The sequence below is a fragment of the Ranitomeya variabilis genome, chromosome 1 (assembly GCF_051348905.1).
Source record: "Ranitomeya variabilis isolate aRanVar5 chromosome 1, aRanVar5.hap1, whole genome shotgun sequence".
NCBI lineage: Eukaryota > Metazoa > Chordata > Amphibia > Anura > Dendrobatidae > Ranitomeya > Ranitomeya variabilis.
Window position 1 is genome coordinate 814,447,649 of NC_135232.1, and position 17,935 is coordinate 814,465,583.

Sequence of the window (17,935 nt, forward strand, 5' to 3'; positions counted from 1 at the left end):
ACTGCATTCAAACAGGCAACACTCGCTTTTAAATTTGCTCTCACCTCTGCTAAACAGGCCTACTTCACAACCCTCATATCTTCCCTATCCTACAACCCCAGTTATTCAAAACCTTCAACTCCCTCCTCCAGCTCCCTACTGCCCCCTCCAACCTCCCTCATCTCTGCTGAGGACTTTGCCACACACTTTAAAAATAAGATCAACCAAACAAGGCAAGTCTTCATTGTTCAACCACCACAACCCCTTTGTATACCAGACCAATACCCAAACCCCATAACCTCCCTATCCAACATCACCGAAGGGGGGCTTAATTGTCTCCTCTCCAAATCGCACCTCACCACCTGTGCGCTCGACCCCATCCCATCCCACCTCCTCCCCAACCTCACCACCACACTTATCCCATCTCTAACCCACCTCTTCAACCTATCACTATCTTCTGGTACCTTCCCTTCTGCTTTCAAACATGCCACAATCACGCCTATCCTTAAAAAGCCAACCCTCGATCCAACTGCTATGTCCAGCTATCGCCCAATATCACTGCTCCCATTCACTTCCAAACTCCTGGTGCAGCACGTCCACTCTGAACTTTCCTCCCACCTCTCATCTAACTTACTCTTTGACAATCTATAATCTGGTTTCCGCCCCCATCACTCAACTGAGACAGCCCTGACCACAATCACTAATGACCTACTTACCGCCAAAGCTAATGGACAATACTCTGTACTCCTCCTTCTAGACCTGTCCTCTGCTTTCGACACAGTTGACCACTGCCTCCTACTACAGATCCTCTCCTCCTTTGGCATCAAAGACCCCGCCCTATCCTGGATCTCCTCGTACCTTTCCAACCGCACATTCAGCGTTTCCCACTCCCACACTAACTCCTTATCCCATCCTCTCTCTGTTGGAGTCCCCCAAGGCTATGTTCTAGGACCCCTACTCTTCTCAATCTATACACTTGGCTTGGGACAACTCATAAAGTCCCATGGATTCCAGTACCACCTCTATGCTGATGACACTCAGATCTACCTCTCTGGCCCATACGTCACCGCTCTGCTGTCAAGAATCCCAGAGTGCCTATCAGCCATATCCTCCTTCTTCTCCTCTTGCTTCCTCAAACTCAATGTGGACAAATCTGAACTCATCATCTTTCCTCCATCCCATAGATCTTACTTACCTGACCTATCTATCGCAATCAATGACATCATGCTTTCCCCCGTACCGGAAGTCCGATGCCTCGGAGTAAACTTCGACTCTGCCCTGTCCTTCAAACCGCACATCCAAGCTCTTTCCACCTCCTGTCGCCTCCAGCTCAAAAACATCTCCAGAATCCATCCTTTCCTCAACTGTTAATCTACTAAAATGGTTGTGCATGCCCTCATCATCTCCCGCCTTGACTACTGCAACATCCTTTTCTGCGGCCTCCCTGCTAACACCCCTGCACCTATCCAGTCCATCCTTAACTCTGCTGCCCGACTAATTCATCTCTCTCCTCGCTACTCCTCTGCTTCCCCCCTCTGCAAATCTCTTCACTGGCTCCCATTCCCTCAGCGTATCCAGTTCAAATTACTAATACTGACCTACAAAGCCATCCATAACCTGTCTCCTCCATATATCTCTGAACTAATCTCCCGATATCTTCCCTCACGTAACCTCCAGTCCTCCCAAGACCTCCTTCTCTTCTCCACACTTATTCGCTCCTCATCCAATTGCCTCCAAGACTTCTCACGAATATCCCCCATCCTCTGGAATTCTTTGCCCCAACACGTCCGACTATCAACCACATTCGGATCCTTCAGACAGAACTTGAAAACCCATCTCTTCAGGAAAGCCTATAGCCTGCACTGACCCCGCTGCCTCCTCATTACTACTGAAGCTACCGCCTCACCAACACTGGAGCTGCAGCAACCCTCAACCTATTGTCTCCTTCCCCATAATCCTGTAGAATGTAAGCCCGCAAGGCAGGGTCCTTGCCCCTCTGTATCAGTCTGTCATTGTTAGTTTGTTTACTGTAAGTGATATCTGTAACTTGTATGTAACCCCTTCTCATGTACAGCACCATGGAATCAATGGTGCTACATAAATAAATAATAATAATAATAATCGCGGTAAAAATACTCGGGTCTCCCATAGACTTACATTGGGCTCGTTGTTCTGGCCGAGTACCCGAGTATTCCAATCTGCTTGACCCAAGCAACGAGCACCCGAGCATTTTAGTGCTCGCTCATCACTAATACATAGATCTATAGATAGATAGATAGATAGATAGATAGATAGATAGATAGATAGATAGATCTATAGATAGATAGATATGGGATAGATAGATAGATAGATAGATAGATAGATAGATAGATAGATAGATAGATAGATATGGGTTAGATAGGTAGATAGATAGATATGGGATAGATAGATAGATAGATAGATAGATAGATAGATAGATAGATAGATAGATAGATAAATAGATATGGGATAGATAGATAGATAGATAAATAGATATGGGATAGATAGATAGATAGATAGATAGATAGATAGATAGATAGATAGATAGATAGATAGATATGGGATAGATAGATATGGGATTGATAGATAGATAGATACAGAGGCGTATCTAGGGTTTCTGGCACCCGGGGCAAGAATACACTTTGGCGGCCCCCCAGGACGATTTGCACACTTAGTCATGTGCCCATGAGCTCCTCTCCCTAATGCTCTCAATATTCAGTGAAAAACAGAGAAGCAGAAGAGAAGCTCATTGTCACAGGACCATAAGTATGAAAGTAGCGTATGAGTGAAGTGTCCATGTGATGACTACTGGAACCTGCAGAGCTGAATCCTGGCATCGCAGGCTACTGAATTCTCACAACTAATGCACTGCACACTTTTTGGATTCTCCCTTGCCGATGGACGGTCATGTCAGCACAAGCATGCGATTTTATACTTCTGACCACATTCCGACTAGACTCTCTCAGTTAATTTTCATTGACTGAGGCCACACATATCTAGCCAGCAGGTGACCACATGTATGTAAATCGCCAGCACGAGAGAATCCTGACAGCGTGCAGGGTGCACTGTGAGAAGTCACAAGTCTGCAGTCACAAAGAATGACTGCAGACTCATCACAAACCTGGACATCCCATTTAATTCTCCTAACATAAATAAAAACATGAGAATTAGTCAGTATCACAAATAACATTTACATCCAGGTACCTTATAGATGACGTCGTCTCTGGAATCATTCTCCTATTCTTCATCTTGTCCAGATCCCATGATGAGTTTTCTCATCCACAGCTGTCTCTGCAGACTTCCATCTTCTCCGCTCTTTTGCAGAAAATCTCCACATGATGCCCTTAAAGATAGAAGTGTCATTATAATGCTCCTGAATAAAAAATTGCCCCTCACTATATTGTCTGCACAAAATTTGACCCCCACACTGTCCCTCTTATGGTACATGCTCTTTACACTGACCTCTCCTTTTCATACCGGCCCCCTCTTCACACTGTCCTCTCATACAGTGTTTCCCACTATAGGGCCCAGTATTTATACTGTACTCTCTTATCACACTCCCCATGCTACGCCCCACTACTCAGTTTCTATTCTGTGCCAACTCACTTTTCTCCCCCATACTGTCTCCTCACACTATTCCCCTCCCTCCTCATACTGTCTGCTCTCAAATCCCCGCTGTTCACCATACTGTCTCCTCATATATTTACCCCCTCACTTTCTATACTGCCTGCTCACCTGTCTCCCCATACTGTGTCTGCACACATCTCATCACCCTCACTCCCCGTACTCTGTCCACATACATTTTTCACATCGCTACTCATACTGTGTCCACATACATTCCCCCGTTGCTCCTCATACTGTCTGCACTCATCCCCCATACTGTTTCCTCAGATATGCCCCCCATTCTCCTGTACTGTTTCCTCATATATGCCCATTATTTTCCTCTACCCCATCCCATCATTGCTCTCTTCACCACCTCCATCATTGCCTTCTCCACCACCACTATCATTGCTTTCTCCCCTCATAATTTCCCATTCCACCACCTCCATCATTTCCTCCTTTGCCTTTTCCACCATATCCATCATTTTCTCTTCCCCCACCATCCCCATCATTGCCGTTTCCACCACCATCATCATTTTCCTTTCCGCCGCCATCACCATACTTGCCCATTCCACTACCTCCATTATTTTCTCCCCCTCTAATATCATCAGTGTGCTTTCCACCACCACCATCCTTGTCCATTCTACCACCTCCATCATTCCTTCCCCCCCCTCATTATTGCCCTTTCCACCACCTCCATGATTTCCTCCTCCCCACCATCATTGCATTCTCCCCCCACCATCTTTGCCCATTCTAATTTCCACCTCCATCATTGCCTCCCCCACCCCATCATTGCCCATTCCTCCACCTCCATCATTTCCTCCCCCGCACCCCCATCATTGCCCATTCCACCTCCATCATTGCCCATTCCACCGCATCCATCATTTCCTCCTCCCCCTCCATCCCAATTATTGCCCTCTCCCCGTCAGCCCCATCATTGCCCTTGCCTCGCCTCCTAGTACACATACACACAAAACCATTTACATCTCTGCACATTCACCTGAAGCGCTACGCATGCACGCCCAAACACACACACACACATATTACGTACAGTATAATGGCCACACCTAGTTACTCCTACACACACGGCTGAGCTCCGTACATCTTGCACACATGGCTCCGCTCTGTACACCTCGTACACACGTGGCTCCACTCCATACACCTTGTACACATGCGTCCCTGCTCCGTACACCTCGTACACACGCGTCTCCGCTTCATACACCTCATAGACACACACGGCTCTGCTTTGTACACCTTGCACACACCCAGCTCCGCTCTGTACACCTCATACACACGGCTCTGCTCCGTACACCTCATACGCACACGGCTCTGCTCCGTACACCTCGTACACACACGGCTCTGCTCCGTACACCTCGTACACACATGGCTCTGCTCCGTACACCTTGTACGCACACAGCTCCGCTCCGTACACCTCGTACGCACACGGCTCCGCTCTGTACACCTCGTACGCACACGGCTCCGCTCTGTACACCTCGTACCCACACGGCTCCGCTCTGTACACCTCGTACGCACACGGCTCCACTCTGTACACCTCATACACAGACGGCTCCGTTCTGTACACCTCGCACACACCCAGCTCTGCTCCGTACACCTCATAGACACACACGACTCCGCTCCATACACCTTGCACACTCGGCTCCACTCCGTACACCTCGTACACACCCAGCTGTGCTCCGTACACCTCATACACACACGGCTCCGCTCCGTACACCTCGTACACACATGGCTCCGCTCCATACACCTTGCACACACCCAGTTCCGTTCTGCACACCTCGTACATACACACATGGCGCCGCTCCATACACCTCGCACACACCCAGCTCTGCTCCGTACACCTCATAGACACACACGACTCCGCTCCATACACCTTGCACACTCGGCTCCACTCCGTACACCTCGTACACACCCAGCTGTGCTCCGTACACCTCATACACACGGCTCCGCTCCGTACACCTCGTACACACACGGCTCCGCTCCATACACCTTGCACACACCCAGTTCCGCTCTGTACACCTCGTACACACACGGCTCCGCTCCGTACACACCCAGCTTCGCTCCATACACCTTGCACACATGGCTTCCGCTCCGCACACCTCGTACACACCCAGCTCCGCTCCATACACCTTGCACACACGGCTTCCGCTTTGTACACCTCATACACACACGGCTCAGCTACATCCACACAAACCACTCCTGACCCCACACAAAAGCTGACCCTCGTCCAGCACCATGACAACCAGCAGAGTCCTGCACTACACGGAGGCCCTTGATCATGTGGCTCCTGACTCCTCCCATCCTGTGACCTCATCACAGGTCCTGTGCGCACAGAGCAGCGGCAGCAATAGTTATGGTGTGCGGCTCTCTGCGGTGGAGGGGTTCTGCTGTGGGACAAGTGCAGTCCCACCCGTGATCGCGCACGCACTGAGAGAGTGCATGCGCACCAGGGCCTGTACCGAAGATTTAAAGGGCTGTTGGCCCATTTTGTAGCTCAGAGTGCTTATGGGTCCGCACAGTCTCTGCTGGACTGGGCGGGCCCCTAAGCACTCCGGGCCCTGTTGCAGCTGCAACCCCTGCGACCATGGTAGTTACGGCGCTGACACTTGGGGTTCGACGCGCAGCACTTTCTCTGAGCCGGCTGTCAATATGACAGCTGGCTCAGAGAACGGGACTATCCCAGTGCGGGGGCGGCAGAATGCTGTCGACGAGGAGCCTCCTTGGACCGCCGGATCATCAGGCTGCCCGCTGGCACCCCCCTGTCGGCTGCGCCCGAGGCACATGCCCCGGCTGCCCCCCCCCCCTCCCCCGGATACGCCACTGGATAGATAGATATGGGATTGATAGATTAGTGTGATCGCTAGATACAGACATATAGATAATTAGATGGCTGGATAATAAGATATATAGATCAGAGACAGAGCCAGTTGATAGATGATGCATGTAATACATAACTAGCTGTGTGAGCAGAGTCCTGCCCTCTTGCGCCCCCTGTCGGCCTCACACGCTTCTACGTGCACTGATGTAGTAATCGCTAATAAACCATTCGATCACGATGTAGCAGTGACAGCCACGTGTGCTGCCGACCAGCCCCTGCTATCTACCAACAGAGGAAGCTGCACACATGTCCGGCATGTGATTGGGCCATTTTCTGTGACGTCACAGTAAGTAGCTCCAGGTCTAGGAGCCCGCCCGCGTTGCTAAGGACGCTGTCAGCCTGAAAGATGGAGGAAGAGCAGAGCGGCGCCGCAATGGACGGGATCGTGGCGCAGTACAACACGTACGAGGACTTCCTGGACTCGCAGATCTCCTCGCTGGATCTCTTCTATCTGGAGGTGACAATCCGCGGGGCTGTGAGGCCGGGTGGTTAGATCAGCCTGCACTGTGCCACGTGATCTGTGTATACTGTGCCGTGTGCAGGGAGACTGGGATCAGCCTTCTCAGGCAGCAGTGCTCTGTGTGTTACACATCAGTTTACACCTACTGATAATCTATTGTAAATGGACCCAGCCACCCTCCCCCCACACTGATTGGGTATAGAACTATATTCTCCAGAAAAGCTGCAGATTGTGGACATTTGGGCCCAAATCTGCACATGGTTATTATTATTATTTTTTTTTTTTGCATTTTTTTTAGTTTCAAATGTGCCAAAATTCTGAAGTGGTGAAATGATGTGCATCCTCAGATGGCATCAACGTCCATTTTTTCTTTTTTTGTCACTGGTGTGTAAAATGCCAATCCTAAAGGGGCTCTGTCATCTCCATTCCTCACACTGCGCCTCCTGGGGGCGGGCACTCCTGCATGACTGACAGTTCTGACCAGCTGCGTTGTTGCAGCCAGAAGATACTGCTTTGCCTCTGTAATGGCGGAGGAGCTCAGGAGCACTGGAGCTAACCAAATCCAGTGATGTGGCCAGCGTCAGAGCCTCACTTACAAGCTCCATACCAAAGATCTAGTAAGCACTGTGCTCCTTCGCTAGGAGACCGACCACCTCTGACAGACTACGTTAGTGTCCTGTATCCTTGGCAACGAGCAATAAATAATATGCTTTCACTTTTACTTTCCTCAGCAGTCTGATTTCCAGTTATGGGCTGGTACTTATAGAAGGCTCCCCAAAAATGTCTGTTGTGGGACAGATGTTGCTGTCACTGAAGTAGCTTTTAATCATAGAGCAGCTTCTGCCATCATTATTGGTTACTTGGAACCAGTATCTTGCACCAGGTTCACCATCAGTGTTCCCATGTAACCATTAGTGATGAGCGATGACTAAACTGCTCGGGTCCTGGACCCAAGTAATGAGTATAATGGAAGTCAATGGGAAACTGGAGCATTTTTCCAGTGCTTTTTCTCCCGCAGGCCTGGAGGGAGTCTAAACATTTCTGAAAACAATGGAAATGACATGGGAACAACATGGGGAAAAACCCAGTAGTCATGTCTTAGTCCCAGGTCGTTGCAGAGAACAATGTTTGAGCATTACCCCACCTTTACGGAAAAACTCGCAGCATTGTGCGATTGTAATTGTAAATCGGATCGCTCCCTATAGTAGAAGGCAATCGGTGCGAGAAAAAAATCACACAACACTCGGACCCTGCGATTGCTGTCCAATTTTTACACACCGATCTCCTTGTAAAAGCCGGCAATTCATGTGCCGCATACAGTAAAATCACACTGACGGGTTAGAATAGTATAGATAGAATAGATATATACACATAGGATAGATAGATATACAGATATCAGTGACAGACACATATATATACACTGCTAAAAAAAATAAAGGGAACACTAAAATCCCACATCCTAGATATCACTGAATGAAATATTCCAGTTGTAAATCTTTATTCATTACATAGTGGAATGTGTTGAGAACAATGAAACCTAAAAATGATCAACGTAAATCACAACTAATATCCCACGGAGGTCTGGAGTTGTAATGATGCTCAAAATCAAAGTGGAAAATGAAGTTACAGGCTGATCCAACTTCAGTGGAAATGCCTCAAGACAAGGAAATGATGCTCAGTAGTGTGTGTGGCCTCCACGTGCCTGTATGATCTCCCTACAACACCTGGGCATGCTCCTGATGAGGCGGCGGATGGTTTCCTGAGGGATCTCCTCTCAGACCTGGACTAAAGCATCCGCCAACTCCTGGACAGTCTGTGGTGCAACGTGAGGTTGGTGGATGGTGCGAGACATGATGTCCCAGATGTCTTCAATCGGATTCAGGTCTGGGGAGCGGGCGGGCCAGTCCATAGCTTCAATGCCTTCATCTTGCAGGAACTGCTGACACACTCCAGCCACATGAGGTCTGGCATTGTCCTTCATTAAGAGGAACCCAAGGCCAATCGCACCAGCATATGGTCTCACAAGGGGTCTGAGGATCTCATCTCGGTACCTAATGACAGTCAGGCTACCTCTGGTGAGCACATGGAGGGCTGTGCGGCCCTCCAAAGAAATTCCACCCCATACCATTACTAACCCACTGCCAAACCGGTCATGCTGAAGGATGTTGCAGGCAGCAGATCGCTCTCCACGGCATCTCCAGACTCTGTCACGTCTGTCACATGTGCTCAGTAGTGAACCTGCTTTCATCTGTGAAGAGCACAGGGCACCAGTGGCGAATTTGCCAATCCTGGTGTTCTGTGGCAAATGCCAAGCATCCTGCACGGTGTTGGTCTGTGAGCACAACCCCCATCTGTGGACGTCGGGCACTCAGACCATCCTCATGGAGTCAGTTTCTAACCGTTTTTGCAGACACATGCACATTTGTGGCCTGCTGGAGGTCATTTTGCAGGGCCCTGGGTGTTCCCCCTGTTCCTCCTTGTTCCTCCTTGCACAAAGGCTGAGTTAGCGGTTCTGCTGCTGGGTTGTTACCCTCCTACGGCCCCCTCCACGGCTCTTGGTGTACTGGCCTGTCTCCTGGTGGCGCCTTCAGCCTCTGGACACTACGCTGATAGACACAGCAAACCTTCTTGCCACAGCTCACATTGATGTGCCATCCTGGATGAGCTGCACTATCTGAGCCACTTGTGTGGGTTTTAGAGTCCGTCTCATGCTACCCTAAGTGTGAAAGCACAACCAACATTCAAAAGTGAGCAAAACATCAGCCAGAAAGCATTCGTACTGAGATGTGGTCTGTGGTCCCCACCTGCAGAACCAATCCTTTATTGAGTGTGTCTTGATAATTGCCAATAATTTACATCTGTTGTCTATTCCATTTGCACAACAGCATGTGAAATTGATTGTCAGTGTTGCTTCCTAAGTGGACAGTTTGATTTCACCTAGTTTGATTTACTTGGAGTTATATTCTGTTGTTTAAGTGTTCCCTTTAATTTTTTAGCAATGTATCTACAACTCTGGCAAAAATTAAGAGACCACTTCAAAATGTTCAGTTTGTCTGATTTTTCTCTTTATAAGTATATTTTTGAGTAAAATGTAAATTGTTCTTTTATTCTATAAACTACTGACATGTCTTTGAAGTTCCAAGCAATAAATGTATTTATTTTCTGAAAATGGTCAAAATAACAAAAAACTGTATTGCTTGCAGACCTCAAATAATGCAAAAAAAAAACCCAACTTCATAATCATTTAGAAACAACAATAATGTTTTAACTCAGGAAGAGTTCAGAAATTAATATTTTGTGGAATAACCATGATTTTTAATCACAGCTTTCATGCGTCTTGGCATGCTTTCCACTAGTCTTTCACACTGCTTTTGGGTGACATTATGCTACTCCTGGTACAAAAATTTAATCAGTTCTTCTTTGATTGATGGCTTGTGACTATCCATCTTCTTGATTACATTCCAGAGGTTTTCAATGGGGTTCAGGTCTGGAGATTGGGCTGGCCTTGACAGGGATTTGATGTGGTGGTCCTTCATCCACACCTTGATTGACCTAGCTGGGTGGCATGGCACATTGTCCTGCTGGAAAAAAAAACAGTCCTCAGAGTTGGGGAACATTGCCTGAGCAGGAGCCATCAACTGTTTGTCCAGGATAACTTGTATGCAGCTTTATTCATACGTCCTTCGCAAAGATCAACCTGCCCAATTCCAGCCTTGCTGAAGCATCCCCAGATCATTACCGATCCTCCACCAAATTTCACAGTGGATGCAATACACTGTGGCTTGTATGCCTCTCCAGGTCTCCGTCTAACCATTAGACGACCAGGTGTTGATCTGGGGATGCTTCAGCAAGCTGGAATTGGGCAGGTTAATCTTTGCGAAGGATGTATGAATAAAGCTGCATACAAGTTATCCTGGAAAAACAGTTGATGGCTTCTGCTCAGGCAATGTTCCCCAACTCTGAGGACTGTTTTTTTCCAGCAGGACAATGTGCCATGCCACCCAGCTAGGTCAATCAACGTGTGGATGAAGGACCACCACATCAAATCCCTGTCATGGCTAGCCCAATCTCCAGACCTGAATCCCATTGAAAACCTCTGGAATGTAATCAAGAGGAAGATGGATAGTCAGAAGCCATCAAACAAAGAACTGCTAAAAAATGTTGTACCAGAAGTGGCATAAGGTCACCCAAAAGCAGTGTGAAAGACTGGTGGAAAGCATGCCAAGACGCATGAAAGCTGTGATTAAAAATCATGGTTATTCCACAAAATATTGATTTCTGAACTCTTCCTGAGTTAAAACATTAGTATTGTTGCTTCTAAATGATTATGAACTTGTTTTTTTGCAATATTTGAGGTCGGCAAGCAATGCATTTTTTTTGTTATTTTGACCATTTCTCATTTTCAGAAAATAAATACAAAATTTATTGCTTGGAACTTCGGAGACATGTTGTCAGCAGTTTATAGAATAAAAGAACAATTTACATTTTACTCAAAAATATACCTTTAAAAAGAAAAATCAGACAAACTGAATATTTTGCAGTGGTCTCTTAATTTTTGCCAGAGTTGTATCTAGTTTAAGTCGAACAGTGACCAAACCTCCAGGGTTTAATAACTGTGATATATATAATAAATATGAATATTTATTATAGAGCCAATATATCGAAGCATTACTTCCTATGAAATATATGGTGACATATCCATTACCAGCAAAGTCATGCCCCGGATTTAGGGGGGGGTCCAAGGGGTCCGGGCCCTGGGCCTCCCAGGAAGCGGGGGCCTCCCACCAATATAGGGATAAATATCTCAAAACATGTAAAATACACGTCTCTTTGCTGTGAACCATTTCTAATGATAAGGAACATTTAAGAAAAGAGAAACTATTGAAAGTGTAGGGACCTGGCTACGGTCCTACATCTCAGTGGCTGGCGCAGAGCGGCAGAGTCATGGCACCTGACCTGCATCAGCATCCACTGACCTGGCTAGCCAGACTTCCTTAGTACCCTCTCTGTACCTAATGTTTAGCTTATGGCATGTGGCAGCCTTCTCTGATCCCAACAGAAGCTTTTAGGTGCTACCTATTCAGCTATATGATCGCTCCCTCGGATTAGATCAGATGAGTTTGTTCAGCTACCTTCGAGGAAGGAGGTGGAGCCACGATGTCGGCGTGAGAAGAGGATTCTCCACTGCGGAGCGTGGCAGGACTTCACTCTGGATCTTCAGTCACTGAAGATCCAGAGGTGAAGTGGTTCAGTCTTCACAGTGTCACGGTGGGTGAGTATGATCTCTGTGTGTGTGTGTCTGTGTGTGTCTATGTATCTTTCCTACAGCTCCTGTCCTACACAGTACCATACTGTATATATATAATAAGGACTGTGTAGACAAAAGAATCAGCTTGAAATTGGTATTAACACCACCTTCTGGAATGATATCCTGCAAAGAACAGATGCTACTAGTAAAAATCTACAACACGCAAAACTCGATCTAAACACTTCTGTGACGTCACTGACCAGCTAAAAAAACTACTGTATGTCGCATCAAAGCGTGACTCCTTCAAAATTTATGAGAAGCAAGGCGAAGAGCTGTCTGGTTGATCTAAGTATGTTCAGACGATAAGTCGACACGGGCACCGAAACGTGTGTCTCGATCCATTGGATTATGGCCATACAGAAGAAGTACAACTCAGCCCTTCTGAAACATACAGAACAGAAACTTTCTTATCATTGATCAGTTTATTGCTTCTCTTGACCAACGTCTTCAAGCATGTAAAGATATATCAAGCAAATTTAGCTTTTTTATCCATCTGAAAGAACTGTCTTCAGATGAGCTTAAGGCTATAGCAGAGCAACTCATCAGATCTTATTCAGATGACTTGAACATTACATTACATTTATCGATGAACTGTGTCAGTTTGTAACATTTGCCAATTTATTCACAGACGAGGATCCAAAAGACATCAGCACTGAACTTTTCATGTACAAGCTTATCATGGAAAAGGGTGTGCAGGACACTTTCCCAAATATTGAGATAGCTCTAAGGATATATCTAATTTTGATGGTAACAAACTGCAGTTGTGAGCGTTCCTTCTCAAAACTCAAATTAGTTGAAAACCGATTAAGGACATCCATGAAGCAGGAACGACTTGTAAATTTGGCTATCATGAGCATCGAGTCAGATATACTGCGTGAATTGGACTTTAGTGACATCATTAGTGATTTTGCAGCACGGAAATCAAGGAAAGTGCCTGGATTGTTAAAAAATAATGATTTTACCTGAATTACTCTGCGTAAATGATTTTTGTAAATAAACTTGTGTTCGTTTCATTTTGTGTTTTTGCATTACATATTGCAACACCTTGAAAAATGGGCCTCCCTCCAAAATGGGCCCCGGGCCACCCACCTCCTAAATCTGTCCCTGTAGTAGATTTTGTAATTAAATGCTTCCTCCAGGGGTGGTTAGAAGCTTGTAAGGTACATTTTTATAGTGCCATAGATCAATAGAAGGGAGGAGGTGTACGATCCAATGAAAATGTTCCCGCCGCATTATGTTATACTTAGGTGATAATCACATGATTGTGAGGGGAGGAGTTGCCATGCCGAAGTGCAGTCAAATCAGGTTGCATCAAAGCTACAGCCTACAGTCGGCGGTCACGTAAGTGAAGAAGGCCAGCTCGGATGAGCAGAATACTCATTGCAGGGTGCATTGCATGGTAGTGGGGTGGCACTTCCGGCTATGTGATTGCAAGGAAACCCGGTCACATGGTAAAAAAAACACATGATCGGGTAAAATCACATTACTTATGCAGAACTGACAAAACAAGAAGATGCAACATCCAAAAGGTCAAGAATATGAAATGACAACTCAGCACAAAGTGCCATGAGAAGCAAAAAGTGAAAACTGACATGAATAGCAAAAATCTGAGTGAAAATAAGAGGTAGGTATGGCCCAATAGAGATGTGTATGGAAAGTGAATATATGTAGACGGTGAAAGCTAAGAAGGGCTATAATAAAGATAAATGACAGATATTATTATACTATTGATACCAAAAAACAGAGTGAAGATAATGAGGACCAATAAGAATATAGCACATAATCATTGTCAACCACCATAAACAGAAATAAGAGCCAAAAAGGAGTATAAAAATGTAATATATGATTCTTTTAATCAAAGTGACACATAATAATTATGCATAGTGTAGGAGACATGTGCATCTGACTAAGATTAGTAATATTTTTTGTGCCAGAAGACGTTTCCAGTTGCCTCCACATGGACCAATGAAAACCCTATTGATTCCTTGAATTGCAGTCCAGTAGGGTCACAGTTGTGGACTGCCTTGAACTGACGTGGAAGAGGTTTAAGTGTGGTGAGGTCATCTACACATTTTGCTCCCTCTATATCCAGGACATGCTCCCAAATACTTCTTCTGAATTATCTGGTCATCATCCCAACATGTAGTCCACATAAACATGTAGCGTAATAAATCACCGCTTTAGTGGTACAGTTAATATTGTATGTGATGATAAATTTCCTGCTCGAGTCTGCATTGACTAATTCTTTTGCCATGTCCACATTTTTGCATGCTAGGCATTTTCCACACGGGGAACATCCCCATGCTGGGTCCTTGGAGCCAAAATATATTTTTTATTTTCACCTTTATGGTGACTGTGTACTAGTTGGTCACGTAAATTTTGGGCTCTCCTGTAGGTCACAGCAGGGGTGTTGTCAATGAGTTTCGATAGTGTTTTATCAAGAGATAGAACAGGCCAGTGTTTTTGCAATATTTTGTGCATGTCATCACTACGAGAGTTGTAATGCAATATATATCATACCTTGGGATTCACCAACTTTTTTTTTCTGGATTTGTTTCTCAGAAGGTCATCCCAGTTACTGGAGCGTGCTCTGGTATAAGCCTGACATAGTGGTTTCATTCCGTATCCGCGTTCCTTCAACCTTGTGTATAAATCTTTGGCCAGTTTTTCAAATAGAGAGTTGTTAGAGCATATCCTCCTGGCTCTAAGGAACTGTCTGGTTGGGATGTTGTTCAGTAGATGCCTCGGGTGCTGGCAAGTTGCATGTAATAGGGTATTGGCAGCTGTACTTTTGCGGAACAAGTCCGTCTGGATACTTCCAAAGCAATCCACCTTTATAGAGACATCCAATAATTCCATAAGATGTTGGCTGCTTTTGTAAGTCAATTCGATGTTAAGCTCGTTTACATTCAAATGATTGAAGAAAGAGTCAAGATCATTCTAGGTCCCTTGCTAAATGAGGAGCACATCGTCTATATACCACCACCATGCAACCACCCCAGAACTGAATGCCACTGGATCAAATTGGAAGATGGTCCTCTCCCAAGGCCCAGAAAGAGATTTACATATGAGAGCGCACAGGACGCCCCCATTGTGGTCCCCTGGAGCTGCAGGTAGAGAACATCCCTGAACATAAAAAAGTTGTGTGTAAGGACAAAATGTAAGGCCCTAATGAGAAAATCACACAAATACCTGTCCAAACTGCTTGATGTCAAGAAAAATTAGACCACATGTATACCATCTTTGTGTCGGATTGAGGTATACAGTGACTTGACGTGTATACACTATCAGTGTATACACACCTTCTCTGAAAGGCCACAGAGGCTGCAACACCAATAAGCAAGAGGCACCACTAACCAAACAACACCATGAAGACCGAACAAGCTAGGAACAAAGTTGTTAAGAAGTCAGGGTTGGGTTAAAAAAATATCCCAATCTCTGATGATCCCTAAGAGCACCATCAAATCCACTATCATCATGTGGAAAGAACATGGTACCACAAAAAACTTGCCAGAAGAGGGCCATCTACCAAACTCTCAGCCAGAGCAAGGAGATCATTAATCAGAGAGGCAGCACAGAGAGCAAATGTAACCCTGAAGGAGCTGCAGAGTTCCAAGCAGAGACTGGATTATCTGTCCATGCAACCAAAATATATAGTGCACTCCATAGAGGTGGCCTTTATAGAAGAGTGAGTAGAAAAAAAAGCCTTTACTTACACATAAAAATTTTAAGGCTCATTTTGAGTTTTCCAAAAAGACACGTGGGAGACTCCCCAGATAGGTGGAGGAAGGGGCTGTAATCAGATAAGACAAAAATTTAACTTTTTAGCCACTAAGATAAATGCATTATCTGGTGCCAAACCAACACAGCTCATCAGCATAAAAACACCATGTTTTTTGGCAGCAGGGAAAGGGAAAATGGTTCAAGTCAAGGGGAAAAAAGATGGTGCGAAATACAGGAATATTATTGAGCAAAATATTTTTCAACTAGTCAGATTTTTTAAACTGGCACGAAGGTTCACCTTCCACCAAAACAATGACCCAAAGCATACTGCTAAAGCAGCACTTAGGTTGTTTAAGGCCATGTTCACACTTTGCGGTTTTTACCGCATATCTGCGGCGATTTTGATGCTGCGGGTCCGCAGCAGTTTCCATTGCGTTTACATTAACATGTAAACCCTATGGAAACCGCAAACCACAGTGCACATGATGCGGGAAAAACCGCGCAGAAACGCAGCGGTTTACAACCCGCAGCATGTCACTTCTTTGTGCAGAATCGCAGCGATTCTGCACCCATAGAAATGCATTGTTCCGCTTACTTCCCGCATAGGGCTGTGCCCACGATGCGGGAAGTAAGCGGATAATGTGCGGTTGCTACCCGGGGTGGAGGAGAGGAGACTCTCCTCCAGGCCCTGGGAAGCATAAATAGTGTAAAAAAAAAAAAAAAGAATTAAAATAAAAAATGATGCTATACTCACCTCTCAGCGCTGCACGCGGCCGTCCGGTCTCAGTTGCTGTGCGAGCAGGGCCTGCGGTGACGTCGTGGTCAAATGACCGTGAATACGCCGCGGTCACATGACCGTGACGTCACGAAGGTCCTTCTCGGCACAGCATCTTTGGAACCGGAGCGCCGCGTGCAGCGCCGAGGAGATCGGGACGTCAGAGGGTGAGTATAACCAATTTTTATTATTTTTAACATTACTATTGATGCTGCATATTTCTGCATATGCAGCATCAATAGTATAGGAGTAATCCCGCAGCGGAAATCGCAAAACAAGCCGCGATAAATCTGCAGGGATAACCGCAGCGGTTTTGCCCTGCAGATTTATCAATTCCGCTGCGGGAGAACCCGCAGAGCACGCCGCAGAGTGTGCACATAGCCTAAGGGGAAACCTGTAAATGTTTTTTAGTGGCCTAGTCAAAGCCCAGACCTTAATCCAATTGAAAATCTGTGGTCAGACATGAAGATTGCTGTTAACCAGTGGAAACCATCAACCGTATATACTCGAGTGTAAGCCGACATTTTCAGCCCATTTTTTGGGCTGAAAGTCCCCCTCTCAGCTTATACTCGAGTCATACCTGGGGGTCGGCAGGGGAGGGGGGGTCGGGGGCTATCTAATTATAGTCACCTACTGCTGGCGCTGTCCCTGCGCGTCCCTGCTTCTTCCAGCGCCTCATATTCTTCCTGTACTGAGCGGTCACATGGTCCCGCTCATTACCATAATGAATATGCGGCTTCACCTCCCATAGAGGTGGAGCCGCATATTCATTTCGGTAATGAGCGGTAACTGTGACCGCTCAATACAGGAAGAAGCAGGGACTGCACAGCGCTAGCAGTAGGTGAGTATACAGCGCTGCGCGATATTTACAGCTCCTTGTTCCGATGCGGCTCAGTCATCAGCGTGTTCTGGCTGTGACGCTCAGGTCAGAGGGCGCGGTGACGTAGTCAGTGTGCGCCCTCTGCTGAACGTCAGTGCTGAAGACTGAGCCGCACGAGGAGCAAGTAAATATTGAAAGTGCCGGGGGTCCTGAGCGAAGAGAGGTGAGTATGTGATTTTTTTTTTTTATCCCAGCAAAAGCATATGGGGCATAATCTATGGAGCATCTGTATGGGGCCATAACGATTGTGCAGCATTATAAGGGGCAGTGACTGTACGGAGCATCTGTATGGGGCCATA

The 17,935-nt window shown here is 46.3% G+C and overlaps 1 protein-coding gene across 1 annotated transcript in view; it reads left to right on the forward strand.

The window, feature by feature from the left end:
• The first annotated feature begins 6,788 nt into the window (after positions 1–6,788).
• CFAP299 (cilia and flagella associated protein 299) overlaps positions 6,789–17,935 on the forward strand; it is an 878,688-nt gene continuing 867,541 nt past the window's right edge. Inside the window, exon 1 of the mRNA XM_077259030.1 lies at positions 6,789–6,947. Coding sequence (XP_077115145.1) covers positions 6,837–6,947 — 111 coding nt within the window. The 5' untranslated portion in view covers positions 6,789–6,836. The remainder of the gene's footprint in view (positions 6,948–17,935) is intronic.